The sequence below is a fragment of the Pseudogymnoascus verrucosus genome (assembly GCF_001662655.1).
Source record: "Pseudogymnoascus verrucosus strain UAMH 10579 unplaced genomic scaffold scaffold_12, whole genome shotgun sequence".
In the NCBI taxonomy this organism is placed as follows: domain Eukaryota; kingdom Fungi; phylum Ascomycota; class Leotiomycetes; order Thelebolales; family Thelebolaceae; genus Pseudogymnoascus; species Pseudogymnoascus verrucosus.
The window spans coordinates 221,314-237,338 of NW_017263663.1; the positions used below are offsets into that span (position 1 = coordinate 221,314).

The following is a 16,025-nucleotide window of genomic DNA, read 5'->3' on the forward strand; positions in this document are numbered from 1 at the left end:
TCAACTTCAACTACAAACAACTTAAGACTTTTTTTTCTCTCAACCAACCAACCTAAACCATAATCATGGGTGGATGCGGATGTGCCTCGAGTGGCTCGTGTAAGTAACTTCCGTCCATTCTTCGTCAGTGCGACTTCAAGGCATTACCTGCGGTTTGATTTGGTTCCCCACTCTGTACAATAGTTGTTAACATATATTGCCTTACAGGCGGATGTTCAGGATGCACCTGTGAGGGATGCCCTAACAAATAAACAATACTGCTCTATAGCGACCACGGCAACTCTTTGATTCGATTCCAACGTTTTCAAATCCAACCTCATACGCGCTTTGTTCGGCGATGACGATAGGATGACTACTTCGCAATTTTGGACGCTGGATATTTGTTTTGGCAATATTTGTTTCTGATTTATACGCCACGGAGGAATCATACTTCGTGTGTGGGAATAGTCTGCAACTGGGTTGATGTGAGAGTCGCTCATTTCTAGTGCTTATAGTACGTACATAAATGCAAGACATTTGAACCAGTAGACAAGACCGGTGCTATTACTTTGATTTCGCTGATACTCCACCGTGGAACGCTATATGTCTAAACAGAACAGCCTGCATTTGTATTCCGGCTATTTTCATTCGGGAACTATCCATAGTGGCTCATTCATGCCCTGTGGTCACCCAGGATCTACATATGTTCTTGAGGTATTCTACAGATCACAGAGCTCGAGACGCAATTCTCCGTTAAAACTCGTGGTAACTATAGTAAAGAGAATGGATAGAGTCGCGCTGCTCCTGCCAATTTTAGTATAGTACAATCGGAGAGTGAGGAAGTTGGGACCGTCGCTCCTTCCCCGTGAAGTTTCGGGGCAGTAGTAAGGTTAGAGCATCGTTCCTGCCCTCTAGGAGAGCATGACAGCGGAAGAGATAGGATGGGAAGGCAGGACCTTCGCTCCTTCCCTGTGCAGTTTTTCAACAGCAGCAGCGAGGTCAGGTCTATTTTAAAGCATTCATCCAGGACGATCGAGACGAGCAGGAATTCTCCATCAGCTACCCCAACGACATCCCTAAGCCTGCCACCAACTTCCGTCCCGTCCCGCCCCCGACCCAACCAAACTACCAACGGACCCGCAACACCCTTTATTCAGAAAAAGATAAAGAAGCTACGTTTATTAGCAACTATGTCCCACCCAAAAAGAATGTAGATCCCAATTTTAAGACGGCCAATCACGTCTAGGGACTATAGAGTTGCGAGTTAGGAATAGCGTTCGGTTACCAATGTTAGCGGCTCTTTGCGAAGTGAAGATTTGGTATATACGTAGGAGTTCCAGTATTCCGACACCGGTGTCCGAATACTGGAACTCTATACCTAGGTAGTCGCTGTACCAAGCGTATATCCTTCCCGACCAACTCCCCAGACTCTCGTGGGGCCCTAAACATTATGGGTTACAATACTTTCCACACCGAAGAAGGTATGGAGGTGGATGTGGGCATGGACGTAACTGACCACTCCGGCCCCAGTGGAAAGGTCAAACAAGCGGTTGTCGAAAACGTCGCCCTTGCTGATGCTCTCGTCAAGGACGGGGTAACTTCATGGACATCGCCATCATTGCTGAAACTATATCCTATCATTATGCTCATTACTCTAAGTATGTATATATGGTTGTTACATATGCCATAAATGCTAAAAATTATCAAGACACGGCCATGAATGGCTACGATGGCTCTCTAATGTCATCGATGAACGCAATGCCAGCATTCCACAAATATTTCAACGTTGGCAAGCAAGGCCCTGCTACGGGACTTCTCTTCGCAATTTACACAGTCGGCCAGCTCGTTGGTTCTTTATTTGCTGCCCCAGCGGCTGATAGGTTAGGTCGCCGTTTCGGAATGTGTTCTGGCGCATTTTTTATTGTCATCGGCACCATCCTTCAGGCTACTTCTAAAAATATCGACCAATTCATGGGCGGTAGATTCTTAATCGGCTTTGGAGTCACCGTTGGGTGCACATCTGGGCCGATTTATGTTGTTGAGATCTCGCCACCGTCCATGCGTGGGCTGTTTGGCGGATTGTATTATGCATTCGGTTATTGCGCTGGTGCACTTGGTATGGTTTACTTGTCCTTTCAAACAAGATAATTTGATTAATCAAATCCTAGTGGCGTCGTGGACATGCTACGGAACGGGGAAAATGTCTGGTGATTGGTCCTGGCGTATCCCCGTCGTCATTCAAGCATTTCCTGCAGCTATCATTTTCTGCACAGTATGGCTACTACCGGAATCCCCTCGATGGCAAATTGCCAATGACCAGCGTGAGAAGGCTCGCAGTTTTTTTGTCGAGTACCATGGAAATGGAAACGAAGATTCTGCCATTGTGAATCTCCAGATGGAAGAAATCGAACGCGAAACCAATTACGACAAGGAGCTTTCTAATAACAGATGGTGGGACTATCGCCCACTCTTCAGTACTAGAGACAGATGCTTCAGGATTTATCTCCTTATACTTGTTGGTGTTTTCAATAAATTTGTTGGTGGCGCCGTTATAAGGTATGCTACACCCCCTTACTTTATGGTATAATGCCCATTTTATTAACTGCTTTATAAAGTTATTATTTGCCAACCATTCTTGACAACATTGGCATCAAATCTCCCGATAAGCAACTGCTCATTAACGCCCTTAATGTAGTATTTTCATCTGTCGCTTCGGTTTTCGGCTGCTTTTACGTCGACAAATTTGGTCGTCGCAATCTCTATCTTTGGGGCGCACTACTCACTGGTCTCTGCTATATCCCAATGAATGTGATAGCTGCTCTGGCAGACGGTCACGTGGCGACAGGCACTGGCTACGCCTTTGTTGCATTTATTTACCTCTATGGGGTTTTCTTCTCGTTCTGTTGGATGCCGCTGCAGACTTTATATCCAGCTGAGATCCTACCCAACGATATTAGAGCCCAGGGATTTGCTTTTCAGGAGCTCATGAATGGACTCGCAAGCTTTATAAATACCTATGCTACCCCCGTCGCCCTTGAACGCATTGGTTGGAAAACTTATACGATTTTCCGTAAGTTTTTGACTGGCACTATGTGTGTTTACTCTCTACACTATTCTAACCGCGAAATAGTTATCTTTCATTTTATCTACCTTGGAATGCTGTGGTGGTCTATCGTCGAGACAAAGGGCCGCTCTCTCGAAGAGCTCGAGGAAATCTTTGCAGACCCTCATCCTGTCAACAAATCTCTGGAGAAGCATAAGGTTTTATTAGCGACAGGACAAGGTGTGAAGGCAGATATAGATCCTTGATTGACACCTTCCTGTTTGTATGTTGGGCAGAAATCTCATTATACGATGGCGAAAATAGCCAAGTGATGTCAATAACAATGGTTTTGGCAACGGCCGCCTTGATCTTAATCCCGTAATGGGGATAACGCATATTTACGTGGGAATGATGTGGGTCTGGGCGTTATATTTGGACACGGTGGAGGATGATATATTTTCACCGCTCGATAAGCAGCGGCAAGGAGGACAAGCCTTTAAAGTTGATATTGAGAAAGTTCTCGGAGGGGACTACTGTCGCACGAAAACCCTCGCCATTAACAAGACCCACGCACGCTCATCCACTACATTCCAATCCTAGCCAGTTACTTAGGACAATAATCTATTGATATAGCCGAAAGGAGTTACCAGGTTGCCATGGGACGAAATTGTGAATTCCTTCCCAGAAAGGAAAAAGGGAGCTTTGCAAGTACTCTACAGCACAAATCTGAAGAACCGCGCGCAAATTTCTGGGGCCAAAAAACGGTTCAGTGTTACCTCCTATGATCTAGCCTCTAACACCAAAGACGAGCCTCTGAGTAAGCCAATACTTCAACTTGTGAGGTTGTCAGATCCGGCAATCTAATAGCGCATAGTATGAGAATATCAAAGTGGTGGTGTTGAATAGTATAAATGAATAATTATGTAAATATTTAAATATCAAAACGCCACCACGGCATTAATATCCTGTTGAAAAATAAGATGCCCAGAGGAAAGGACAGACTTACATCTGCTACACTGAGGGTAGCTATCTGGCAGTAGACCTACCTACGGATATAAATGCATCGTCAAAATCGAGTTTACTGACTAGCGCTGACAAAGCTAGTTGTTAGATGGGAAGGATCCGGAACTTTAGACGGAGATTCAGAAGCATATATTGTGAACGCACTTGTGTGAGGCGCCTAGAGCACGAAGACCCGGAAATTGTGGCTGGCATGGAAGATGCAACGCACGGCTTTCAGGGGTGGTGGGTGCGGGGTGAGGCAGGGGGAGAGAAGGCCAGGGATAGTTATGTCGATGCACAACAGAGAGAAAACAGGATGTTTGACGTAACTTACCAATACGGGATACTGGCTGGAGTGATGTGGGGTCTGACAGATGTCAAGCGGGATCCACAACGGCGCCCACCGAGTTCTCCCGCCGAATACCGCTGCAAGGATCTCCACAAGCGCTATGGCATGGGGACGGAAAATACAAGAACTCAGGTCTAAGTCTCCCATAATAAGTACATTGATGGACGAATATTTATTGGCGGGGTGCGGCGGGATTAGAGAGGTTCGGGGCCAATAGCTGCTCGGCGCTTCGGTGATAATAAGAAGACTCCCGAACCATGCAAGGAGAGAGGAGCTATGATGACAGTGCATCAACCTCGGCCTTTAAAGAGAAGGTGACTTTCTGCGAACTAGACCCTGATGGTAGCAGAAGAACCCGATCTAAGTTTTTTGTAAAGCCAGCCGAGCGCCATATTAAGATGGCGTAGACCCGAACTATTTGGCCGCTTACCTCGGGGTCGACCGTTTGGGACCTCAAAAGTTAATCGCTATACAAGCACGGCACCTAGATCGCCAATACGGAAATTTAGGCCGGATGCGCAGTCTTAGACCCCAATGCGGGGAAAGCCCAGCCTAAATTCTAAATCTTGTAAACCATCTCCTGCGGCGAGTTTATGAATGAGTAAGTGCTTATTATTTTGGGGCCCGAACCGGTTAAAGATCGACGTCTTTTAGGAACGGGGTTATGATAGGTGCGTTCTAACCTGGAGTATACACGTGAATCCTTTTTAATATAAGTTATGGTTGTATCCCTTCGACTTTGACTCTATATTGCCACAAGTGCTGACATTTAATTCCCCGTAATGTATAATTCCTAGTTTTGTAGCTTCCCTGGCGATAAGGGTATAGTTGATATAACATGGATTGGTAAGATACCCCCCAAGTGACCGAATCCAAGTGGCGGCCATAAGTCACCGTATCCCTAACATAAATATATAGCTCTGCCCCAGTCTCATACCCCTCCAAGTCCGGACTTCGCAAACTTTTGGGTCCACTCTTCAAGCCTTTTAGCTGCAACATTTGCTCTTGGCCAACATGGGGTTTTCAGTCCTTGCCGTTGCTGCATTGGCAGCGAGTGCTTTGGCAATCAACATACCCACAGCTCCTACCTGGCCGTCAGGGAGATGCACGGATAAGTCACTGACCATCCCGAGCTGGATTCTCTCGGAGTATGAGGTTTCTGGGGGTGTCACGACCTTCAAGGTCGACAACCGTGCTGCAGACCCTACAGGGATATATGCCATCGTTGAGTGCAAAGGAGAAGGTTTATGCGGGGGAAGCTCCGGCACCTCACAGATGACTGTAAATTATTCCAAAGGCCCTGACGGCCCAGTCATCTCGATGAGCCACTTTTGGGTATGTGGGGATGAAGGTGACAAGTGAGTTGAGCTTCTAAGTGTATGTATGACGAGAAAATATTGACTAGGAATAACCCCAGGGTCGTCTTTACGGCAAGCGGAAGCACTACTATCACCCAATGTGCTGGATCTGATTGTGTTTCTCCAATACCATACCTTATCCACGGCATCCTCAGTCTTCCGGTCCCGCTCACGCCGACCCAGCCGTCGCCTCCTCCAGGCTATGATGCTGAATCATGTGCGACTGTTGGCGACAAGCAGTGGACTGTAACCGATGTTTCGTACCAAAGCTATACCAAGGGTCAGTGTCTCCTGTGGTACTGGGAAGACCGTATCTGTCTAGACAACAACGCCTCCTCCGACTTCGTGACCAGGGGCATACACCTCAACCTCAACGTGACAAACAATGCTATCAATCACGAAGTAAGCTGTAGCTTCACGCCAACATACGACGAATTCGCCCCTCCCTATCCTTTCCGGTGTACAGGAGGAGAATTCAATGAAATTACTCTTGATATAACTTTATCTGGTACAGTGCCCAATTTAGACATAAAGGTTGAAGAAGTGTGGTACTGCCTCGAGAACCCATCGACTAACGTCAACCCGTGAGTCTGATCCTGATCTTCTGTCCAAATTCACAATGGATAACTGACCATAGGAAAGGACCGTAATTTCCGCTACTGGTAGCGCCTCACTGCAGCTTACATGCGCCTCGAGCACTGGCATTACAGGCACAGAAGACGACATTATTACTAAATGCACCAGCTCAGTTCCATCGACTGCCGTTGATGGAACTCAAGCAGACAAACAGACGCTTCAAGAATTCGCTCTCGTAACTGCGTACCCCGTTCACGGCGGGTGCACTTTTGATAGCGTTGTTAGCCCAACTTGGTATTTCCGCGCCATGCAATTCAAGACGACCGAATTCCCAGCAGATGATCCAAACAGCGCGATGCTGGCAGGTTTTACGACTGGCTTGACTGGTCCAGGCTTTGCAGACTATTTTTTCTATTACTTCGATACCAAGAATATTATATCGGGGAGTGGCCTGGATACGGTGTAAGTACTTCAGGTTCAGTATAATTTGGACTCCAAACAGAAGAGAAATAAATAAAGATAGAGTAACTAACATATGAGTTAGGTACGACTGTTACGGATTAGGCAACGGCCAACCAATTCACTGGAAGTGCAACTATAGCTTTAATCCGTTTACAAGGGTTATTAGACTCGACAAAGTGTGGCAGTGTAGCGACAAGAACGAGGCACACCCGTAGGACTTTCTCCCTGCTCTCCCATCATGCCTCCGTTCTCACTTTCTCTTACTCATCTCCATTATATTTCTTTGTATCATGCTAATAAAACATAGAATTTATTTTGAAGGCTCGGGTACTTTCGACTGGAGCATATATCCCTACGCTAGATGCACTACCAGCGATACCTATCTCGACTGCTACTATAGCGGCGACTTGGCGATCTTGCAGCCCGGAATCCCATATGATATTCCAAAGGTTACGACAAGCCTGACTAATGCGCCACAGTCCCGCATTGAGACTTCGAGGGTAAATGCGAAGTGGGCCGTAGCCAACTAAGGGCAAATCAGGTAGTGGCTTTTGATAGTAGGCTGGACAAATGCGACCTCGTCATGAATCGTTACATCCAAATAATGCGGGGTAGCTTTGACACTGAAAATTCGTCGTGTTTGTTGAAGACGAGAATTTATGGTATTTGTCTTTGATTTTATATCAAAGAAAAATATGATAGTAGCAGATAAGAACTACAGGTTGCTGCGTACATTGGCCAAGAAGCCATCATTCGCGTAGATCTGGCTCATGTCCCAAATCATGACTCCTCCAAAGCTAGAAAATGTTTTGCAGTACGATATAATAGCTGAAAGGGTGCTTCCATCCACATATCCACCGCCAGCAGCAGTAGGTGATCCAGGAGCGCCTACAAACACCTTGACATTGGGATTTTTGGACACCGTTTTTGCCCAGTTGTCCCAGGTGTTGAAATTGAAGTTATTCTGAGTCTCAGCGCCGACGACAAAGGACTGGAGACCGCAGTAGTTGTTGTAAAATTGGATCCAGATAGCATCGAAAAATACTGTTCCATTAAGCATAGGGTCGTCTGCCGCATCAGGGTATGGGCATTGTGGCGCGGCAGTCAAAAGCCATTTTTTCCCGGTTGAACTAGAGTCCTGGTCCATCAGACTGCGAAGTTGGTTTGCAAAGGGTGGCATATTGGATACAACTGTCTCAAAGTCGAGATCAAATCCATCTACTGCAGCATTTCCAAAGGGGCGCGGGGAGCTAGAGCCGGCCGCTTTGGGTCCAAAGCTAGCCCACACATTATTGGCTGCCGTGACTGCTGCATCTTGGGAGGGGAACCCGCCCTCAGTGTAGGTGAAGCCACCCAGAGAAAGCAGAATAGTCTTTCCGTATTGGGATTGGCATTCAGCGATATCGGCCCTTGAAGGTATTAGTAGAGAATCTAGTTTGATGCTTGAAAACGTACTCTAGTTGAGAACAGTAGAAAAGGTTGGACCCCGAGATCGCAGTGCAGTTATCCCCGGCATTTGCGAGATTAAGTGATAAATCCGCAAGGGTTGTTAAAAATGCAAGGGGAATGATCTAACGCAAGGTAAAGTTAACCACTGGACATATGCGTAGCACACGTTAACATACATTAATATCAGTGTCTACTTATTATTAGTTTTGTTGGCTTAAATGAGCAGGGTCCCTGGAGACTTACTTGCACAGTAATAAGATAGACGCTGTTGAGCTAATGGGCCAGTTCCCTGGCCGTGGGAATTCTGCCCTATAGTAGAGACACGAAATTAATTTATATACCGGTCATTTGGAAAAGAGTGCCATACCCCAATACACAGCGACGTTGTTAGATGCCAAGCTAAGGCCGGTATTTGCCAACGGCATCGAGGCGGCCAGGCCCGCCAAGGAGGCCAAAGCAGTGATTGCGAGCATTTTGAAAGGAATGTAATTTATGCTTAAGGTATGCACACCAAGGATAGATAAGGATGTAACTGTGGCGGATCGGATCGTGATGAGACATCGAGGGACTATATACAGGCTTCACTTCATGGAATCAAATCGAAAACGCCAAAATCCAACATGGTAACTAATCGCATGACTACAAATCATACATGATCATGTCACGTATTGTTCTCTTTTCCCTTCATCCGCTCAACTGCAACGTTCATGTTATCTGCTATTTTCCCCTCATGCCGTACGTAGTCTTCATTCTTAGATAACATCACGCGTCCATGTCAAGCAGATCGACAGTACTGCATTTCCCCAGAAACCGTTGACAAGTGCCATTAGTTACAAGTCAAACAGGTAATAAGGTTAGCAATCTCCCAAGGGGTTAAAGTGGGGTTTAGAATGGCAGTGGTAGTTTCTTATTGTGCCGGCAGCGTTGGCGCGACAGGCCTCCACGCGTACACATCCAAATCGTTGCTAAACCCCAACCCTTCACCGAACTCGCGACATGAAGTTTCGCCGAGAGATCAAATCGAGAAGGTGGTTGTCCCCTGATAAAGGAAGTGATGGATTAGGGATGGAATCCGTCCCATAGCGCTTAGGCGGGCCTATGGGGAGTGTGATCATCATCGCGTGCCAATAAGGTTCGGCGTGACAGCGAACAGGGGGGTTAAAATAAGGCCCGTTATCCTTACTAGTCACGCTCTCGGATCGGTAAATGCTCAAACGCCGCGTAATAAGTGTGAATAGGATCAAAAATGCCGACCTGGGACTGCGCTGTAACGTTACGGAGCGCCCAAGCCCAAGGTCAAGGATCGAGCAAGGATCGAGCAAGGATCGCGATGCTCAGATGAACGGTTCGGCAGATATGGATCGCGCACGGCTCCAGACGTCAACGCGACGCCCCCTTTTTAGAGGTCACCCCCATGAATACCCCATGAACACCCCGTCGGAGATCCTAGTGCCTGTGCCGGATGTTCCGCAGCGTGCCTGGATTTTAATCTCTATTCTCTTGGGTAACGGGTAACGTCACCAGTCACAGCGCACGCCCGACATTTGAAGTTGGTCATCGACACTAGGATCACTGCAAGGCCCTAATCCTACACCAGGCACACCTTCTTCACATGGTCATTGAATCGATGCTAATTGCTTGAGAGACAATTTATCGTAACGTTGCTAATCTCCGACGCGGTCTTTCTTTCTCATGGGAAGGTAGGTAGAAGGTCGAGCTACCTTCCAAGGAGCTACGGTCTTATCATTATGAATGCCATGCTTCATTCTGAAAGGTGGGGGTTGAGAAAGAGATATATATACTGCGATGAAGACGAGGAGTTGAAGACAGTATCGCCGGCCGACTTCAGCATCGACAACCTAGCTCTTTCACTCTCCTTTTGAGACTTGTATATATTTGGAAATCTACTTGCACATATTTATTCCGTTATCAGTTAACCATGTTATCCTGGACGAAGAAGCATCTTGCTTTACTGTTGGCCATCCCAGCAGTATTCGCGGCTCCTACCCATCCCACCTCCCACACGAATCTTACCTCGGCCCTCCTCCAGCCTATCGCTGGACGAGATGTCTCGGGTTTTAGAAATGCAGCTTATTTCGTGAATTGGTTAGTAGTTGTGAACGACCAGGCAAGACCTCAACTAACAGAAACCAGGGCAATCTATGGACGTGGCTACTTGCCACAGGAGCTCCCGGCATCGGAGCTGACTCACGTCCTATACTCGTTTGCCAACATACGCCCAAGTGGCACCGTGTAAGTTTGAATTCTGCATGCGGTTCTGAGAAATATAAATTCTGACAGCCCATAAGCTACCTCTCTGATGAGTGGGCAGACCTGCAAATCCACTGGGCCGGAGACAGCTGGAGCGACACCGGAAACAATGTCTACGGTTGCATTAAGCAATTGTATCTCCATAAGAAGAAGAACCGTGCCATGAAGACCCTTCTCAGCATTGGCGGGTGGACCTACTCCATCAACTTCCCCGTCCCCGCCAGCACTGACGCCGGACGAAAGGAGTTTGCGTCGTCAGCAGTCAAGTTGGTTGCAGATCTTGGCTTTGATGGAATCGATGTAAGTAATCCCCTTCCCAAACGTAGCATCAAGCTAATAAATCCCTTAGATTGATTGGGAGTACCCCGCCAACGACGTAGAGGCCACCAACATGGTCCTCCTCCTCAAAGCCTGCCGCGAGGCTCTCGATGCATATGCCGCCCAATACGCCCCAGGTTACCACTTCTTGATCACCATCGCCAGCCCCGCCGGACCAGACAACTACAACAAGATGCACATGAGGGAAATGGACGCCTACCTTGATGCCTGGCACTTGATGGCCTACGACTACGCCGGATCATGGGACAGCGTTGCAGGCCACCAAGCCAATCTCTACCCCAGCACCAACAACCCCGCTTCCACCCCATACTCCACCGACCGTGCCGTTACCGATTACATCTCCGCTGGTGTCACCGCCAAGAAGATCGTCATGGGTATGCCCATCTACGGCCGCTCGTTCGAGGCTACCGAGGGTGCCGGCAAGCCATTCACCGGCGTCGGTTCTGGCACCTGGGAGAATGGCGTCTGGGACTTCAGCGGACTCCCCAGATCCGGTGCGACCGAGTTCCACGATTCCCAAGCTGTCGCGGCGTACAGCTACGATGCTGCTACCAAGGAGTTCATCAGCTACGATACCCCAGTGGAGATTAACACCAAGTCTGAGTACGTCAAGTCGAAGGGTCTTGGTGGTGCTATGTTCTGGGAGACTTCTTCGGATAAGACGGGTGGCAACAGCTTGATCACCACGGCGGCAAACAAGTTGGGCTCGCTGGAGCAGAGCCAGAACCTTCTTAACTACCCGGCCAGTGTTTATGATAACATGAAGGCTGGTATGCCAGGACAGTAAGCGCGGAGTGAAGCAGGGATTCCCGTGCTATTCGTTTCGTCTGTACATACTTTTATCTGCATTGCATTGGTTGTTGCATATTGTCATTCGCTTTGTACATACTGTTAGCTGCGTTAGTTTACATATTTATGATTTTGATATGTACTTTGCGATCTGCAGTTGTCTCGCAAGTTACTCCCGGATCGACATAAGCGCATCTTCACCCTAGCACTTACCTATCTTGTAACCTCCACACCGCCGTCCACCCTATAACCTCCCCCCCACAATACTTCAGAAACAGCCATCTTCCCATTTCCCTATCCTATCAAATGAAACCTCCGTAATGGCTTCCCAAAACTCGAAACTCTTCACCAACCACTGGACCGCCACCCTCCCCTCCCAACCCCACATCATCCTCCGCCACGCTACCCCTTCTTCCATCTCCACCCGCCTGGCTATCATCCGCAACCCCTTAAACCGAACTCACATCACATCCCAGCCCACTCTCTGGGATGATTCCGCTGCCGCTACCTGGACTACTGCCCAACAAGCGCGGTTCGACAAATCGACTAGAGACTTTGACAACCTGGATGTGCTAGTAGAAGTTGATGGGGTGGTGGTGGGAGTGAGTGCTATAGCGACGATAGAGGGAGATTTGAAGGATGGCGAGAGACTACTGAATGTAGGCGTTATGCTTGAGGAGGTGGTGAGGGGAAAGGGGGTGGGGAAGGCGGTAACGGGGTGTTTGGTGGAGATTGCGTTGATGATGGGCGGCAGAGTAGGTGTTAGGACTATGAAGGCCAATGTAGGGATGAGGGGTGTGATGAGGGGGCTGGGGGTGGAGGAGAGGGTGGAGGATGTCATGATGGAAGGGAGGGGATTGGTGGCGGAGATTATGTATATGGTTGAGAAGGAGAAGTGGGAGGAGCTTGATATTTGCTTGGAGTTTGGAGAGGAAGTGTAATGGAGCTATGTGAGTAAAGGGGAAGGAACGACCATTACTCCTTTCCTGTGGGGTTGTGTAGCAAAAGTAGGAAACAACGACCATCGCTCCTGCTATCTTTGGGTGTGAGATAGTGAGAAGAGGAAGGTCGCCCTTTCCCTGTGGGGCTTTGAGATAATAGCAGGAAGGTTCGAGTATCGTTCCAGCCATTTTTGATTGCAAGGCACCAGACGATAGAGAAATGGAAGGCAGGACCCTCGCTCTTTCCTTAAAGAGTTGGGCGCCAGCAGTAGGAAAGAGGCGAGAGAATCGCTCCTGCCATTTATGATTGTAAAGCATCAGGTGGTGGAGGAAGGGAAGGTAGGACCCTCGCTCTTTCCCTACAGGGTTGGGAACCAACAGTAAGAAGGAGGTGAGAGCATCGCTCCCGTCACATTTAAGAGCACAATATAAGTTCTCGAAGCCCACCTTAAGACCTCACGCTTGCATTCCAATATCAAGACCAAGCTCCTCTATAACTAAAGCAAAAAAGCGGGTCAATAATTAATCACAAAAGCAAAAGACTTATCATATCTCGGCGTCCCAAGATCTGATGAGGGAGAAAATCACTATTGATTTTACTTTTTGGTGTTATGTTGAGTATTCGTCGTTTGTTTCTTGTCGGTTGATCGTTTCCAAGCTCTTTCTTTCCCTTTCCTTTCCACGCCGGGGCTCGAATTCACAACCTTTTTCCTCCGCTGGCCAGATTGTCCAGACAGTGGTACTTCCACTGCGCCACTGTGCCGCTTGATTTGAAGAGGTCTTAAGTTTGTTTATAAAGGTTGGGTGTTGCTTCGCTTGGTGTTGTGGTCATGTGTGGATGTCTGGGATAGGGGGGTGCATAGGAGGGGCGCCCACCTTATCCCAACTATGCTATCTCGCCTGGTCACTCGGCAACTGGAGGCAGCAAGGTAAACCAAAAACTGACATGAGAATATCCTTTCTTCCATTCATTCATTCCAGTTCCAGCTAACTTTTTCGAATACCTACCAGCTCACATTGCCCACCATCTAACAAATTCCATGGGTTTTCCCCGTCGTCCCCTGCAAGCTATGCTCCTCATCCTTATACACGTCATGCTGGCTCTGTCCCTCCGGCTTCTTCTGTGCATGCGCCCTCTGGCGACCAATATAATCCGAGTACTCCTTCAACATTTTCTTATCCATCTCATCCAACAGCCCAAGACTAAGCTTCATATCACTGATCAACTGCTCGCACCTGCTTCTGCTAAAGTCCTCCCTGATAACCACACGCAGCATCTTCATCTCCTCCGTATGCGGCGCCATCGTATACGCCGGCACGATCCAGCCGCGCTCACGCAACTGGTGCGCAATCGCAAACTCATCGTACCTCTTCTCCTTGGCAGGATCAAGACGAAACGCCACGAGCGGCAGACCACGGCCCTCGCCATCACTCATGATCAGGAATCCCATATCTTTGACTGCGGCAGCGAGCAGGTCCGCAACGCGGGTGAGGTTGAGCATGATAGCGCGGTATCCGTTCTTGCCGAGGCGGATGAGCTGGTAGTACTGGCCGATGATCTGGGAGGCGCCCTTGGAGAAGTTGAGGGTGAAAGAGGCCTGGTCGGCGCCGAGGTAGTTGACGTTGAAGACAAGTTCCTTGGGGAGGAACTCGGGGTCACGCCAGATGACCCAGCCGACACCGGGGTAGACGAGGCCGTACTTGTGGCCGGAGACGTTGATGCTGACGACGTGGGAGAGGCGGAAATCCCATTCCAGCTCGGGGACGACGAAAGGGGCGACGAAACCGCCGGAGGCGGCGTCGATGTTGATGGGGGTGTCAAGACCGCGCTCGTCGAGGAGGTCGTTGATGGCTTTGGCGTCTTCGTATTGGCCGGTGTAGGTGGTGCCTAGGATGACGCAGATTCCGATCTATGTCTATTTAGCCTCGTTGTTAACTCGTTTGGTAGGCAGAAGACTTACGGTGTTCTCGTCGACCAAGTCAACAGTCTCCTTAGGATCAAGAACGTATCTCTCCCTGGTGCAGTACACGTACTTCTCCTCGACCTCGAAGTAGCGCATGGCCTTCTCCCAGACGACCTGCACGGCTGAGGACATAATCATGTTCGGCTTATCGAACGGCTTTCCCTCAGCCTTACGCTTGTTTTGCCAGCGCTTCTTCATGGCCAGCGTGGCCAACATGACGGCCTCGGAGGAACCGACGGTCGAGGTACCGATTGAAGCTGCGTCGTCGTGGACGGGGGCATTGAAGAGGCGACCGATCATGGATACGCAACGGTTCTGGATCTCGGCTGTGCGGGGGTACTCTTCGTAGTCGATGAAGTTCTTAGCTAGGGACTCGGTCATGAGGTCCTCGACTTCTTTTTCCTGGGTAGTGTTAGCATTATTCGTGTCTTCTCGAATTGGCTCGCGGTTGGGAATAGCAATGCTGGATTATCTGATACCCTCGATAAGAGCTTCAATGGCAGTACCAGGTTCTAATACCGACAAAACAACTAATAAACTCTCAAATAACTCACCATGAAAGTCGTCACAAAACTCGCCAAGCTACACAAACCGTCAGCAACAATCAACCAGACCCAACCCTTCTCACAGAGTACTCACTTCAGCATCGGATTCCCATCCAAGCTCGTTTCATCCTTAATCATGCGATACGCAACCTCCTTTGGCATACCGCCCTCCGGCATCTCGTGTTTTGGCAAATCCTGCGCCGCATACCGACTCGCATACACAGACGTCATAAACTGTTCACCGGCCTGCTGGGCGCTCTGTTCGCGGGCGCTGAGCACGACTTTAGCCAGGCGGTCACTGAGATGCTTGACGGGGCCGGACTCGGGCTCTTTGCCCGCGGCGTCTACGGCGGAGCTGGGCTGGAGGGAAGAGTCGGTGGGAATGCCTGTGAGGTGGACCATTGTTGCGGTGGTGGGGTGTGTGTGAGATTAGTGTGTTGCGTCAATTGATTATCGTGACTTTGGCCGCTTTACGAATAGGCCTGTGAGGAGTTGAAATATGATAGTTTTCAGTAGTTTTGTATGAGAGTAAAGGACCAAGAAGACGAAGAGGAAGTAAACAGAGGGGTGGTGGGGGGGTACTGGGTAAATATAATCGCTCACAGCGGTGGCCGTCCACGTAGCTACTACGTATTCATCGAATGTCGCTGGTGGTTGGAGCTGTGTTTTTGGCGGGGTAATCAGCATGTAATGGCAGCTCTAAGTGGTTGGCTCAATACGTACGTGCGCCGAGGCGAGTCCAAGGGATCAGCTCCCGCGTCGAAAAAGCTTGGTTTTGGAGCCATGCTGACCCCACCCAAGATATCCCATTTATTCCCTGCTTATCCTACTCATCTGTCCATTCAGCGGCCAGGGAGACGACGACTACCAACAAGACAATACGGTTCTACATCCACTCTTCACCAACTATGATGCGGTATGGACAGATCTGGTGCGCGGATTCGGCGTCGTCGCTACA

At 48.9% G+C, this 16,025-nt stretch overlaps 6 protein-coding genes across 6 annotated transcripts; 4 read left to right on the forward strand and 2 right to left on the reverse strand.

Moving 5' to 3' along the window:
- Positions 1–1,104: 1,104 nt before the first annotated feature.
- On the forward strand, positions 1,105–3,918 carry VE01_03097 (uncharacterized protein). Its single transcript, XM_018272595.2, has 5 exons — positions 1,105–1,637; positions 1,688–2,095; positions 2,148–2,535; positions 2,595–3,049; positions 3,110–3,918. The coding sequence occupies exons 1-5, from the start codon at positions 1,430–1,432 to the stop codon at positions 3,286–3,288; spliced, it is 1,638 nt and encodes a 545-aa protein (XP_018132042.1). The 5' UTR covers positions 1,105–1,429; the 3' UTR covers positions 3,289–3,918.
- A 1,469-nt stretch (positions 3,919–5,387) lies between these two features.
- Positions 5,388–7,316, forward strand: VE01_03098 (uncharacterized protein; the record flags this gene model as incomplete). The annotated part of the gene is made up of 5 exons (XM_018272596.2): positions 5,388–5,731; positions 5,791–6,315; positions 6,374–6,769; positions 6,852–6,980; positions 7,077–7,316. 5 exons carry the CDS (start codon positions 5,388–5,390, stop codon positions 7,297–7,299), a joined length of 1,617 nt encoding a protein of 538 aa, XP_018132041.1. The 3' UTR covers positions 7,300–7,316.
- A 168-nt stretch (positions 7,317–7,484) lies between these two features.
- VE01_03099 (uncharacterized protein) lies at positions 7,485–8,691 on the reverse strand (the record flags this gene model as incomplete). Its single annotated transcript, XM_018272597.1, has 5 exons — positions 7,485–8,178; positions 8,225–8,340; positions 8,395–8,408; positions 8,462–8,527; positions 8,586–8,691. The coding sequence occupies 5 exons, from the start codon at positions 8,689–8,691 to the stop codon at positions 7,485–7,487; spliced, it is 996 nt and encodes a 331-aa protein (XP_018132040.1).
- Positions 8,692–9,439: 748 nt separating this feature from the next.
- Positions 9,440–11,633, forward strand: CTS1 (Endochitinase 1). The gene is made up of 4 exons (XM_018272598.2): positions 9,440–10,324; positions 10,373–10,471; positions 10,528–10,789; positions 10,839–11,633. The coding sequence occupies exons 1-4, from the start codon at positions 10,158–10,160 to the stop codon at positions 11,613–11,615; spliced, it is 1,305 nt and encodes a 434-aa protein (XP_018132159.1). The 5' UTR covers positions 9,440–10,157; the 3' UTR covers positions 11,616–11,633.
- Positions 11,634–11,878: 245 nt separating this feature from the next.
- Positions 11,879–12,732, forward strand: VE01_03101 (uncharacterized protein). Its single transcript, XM_018272599.2, has one exon. It carries the CDS (start codon positions 11,938–11,940, stop codon positions 12,556–12,558), a length of 621 nt encoding a protein of 206 aa, XP_018132158.1. The 5' UTR covers positions 11,879–11,937; the 3' UTR covers positions 12,559–12,732.
- Positions 12,733–13,517: 785 nt separating this feature from the next.
- On the reverse strand, positions 13,518–15,778 carry VE01_03102 (uncharacterized protein). Its single transcript, XM_018272600.2, has 4 exons — positions 15,162–15,778; positions 15,077–15,104; positions 14,520–14,924; positions 13,518–14,468 (listed from the first exon to the last, which is right to left on the reverse strand). Exons 1-4 carry the CDS (start codon positions 15,467–15,469, stop codon positions 13,587–13,589), a joined length of 1,623 nt encoding a protein of 540 aa, XP_018132039.1. The 5' UTR covers positions 15,470–15,778; the 3' UTR covers positions 13,518–13,586.
- Between the last annotated feature and the right edge of the window lie 247 nt (positions 15,779–16,025).

Bases quoted from the DNA above. Each gene is read 5' to 3' on its own strand.
- VE01_03101 (XM_018272599.2), top strand. From the start codon at position 11,938: ATGGCTTCCCAAAACTCGAAACTCTTCACCAACCACTGGACCGCCACC.
- VE01_03102 (XM_018272600.2), bottom strand. From the start codon at position 15,469: ATGGTCCACCTCACAGGCATTCCCACCGACTCTTCCCTCCAGCCCAGC. The intron at 15,105-15,161 runs GTGAGTACTCTG...CGGTTTGTGTAG, and splicing joins GATGGGAATCCGATGCTGAA to CTTGGCGAGTTTTGTGACGA. The intron at 14,925-15,076 runs GTGAGTTATTTG...AACACTACCCAG, and splicing joins GTTTTGTGACGACTTTCATG to GAAAAAGAAGTCGAGGACCT.
- CTS1 (XM_018272598.2), top strand. From the start codon at position 10,158: ATGTTATCCTGGACGAAGAAGCATCTTGCTTTACTGTTGGCCATCCCA. The intron at 10,325-10,372 runs GTTAGTAGTTGT...AACAGAAACCAG, and splicing joins GCAGCTTATTTCGTGAATTG to GGCAATCTATGGACGTGGCT. The intron at 10,472-10,527 runs GTAAGTTTGAAT...ACAGCCCATAAG, and splicing joins ATACGCCCAAGTGGCACCGT to CTACCTCTCTGATGAGTGGG.
- VE01_03097 (XM_018272595.2), top strand. From the start codon at position 1,430: ATGGGTTACAATACTTTCCACACCGAAGAAGGTATGGAGGTGGATGTG. The intron at 2,536-2,594 runs GTATGCTACACC...TGCTTTATAAAG, and splicing joins GTTGGTGGCGCCGTTATAAG to TTATTATTTGCCAACCATTC. The intron at 3,050-3,109 runs GTAAGTTTTTGA...ACCGCGAAATAG, and splicing joins GAAAACTTATACGATTTTCC to TTATCTTTCATTTTATCTAC.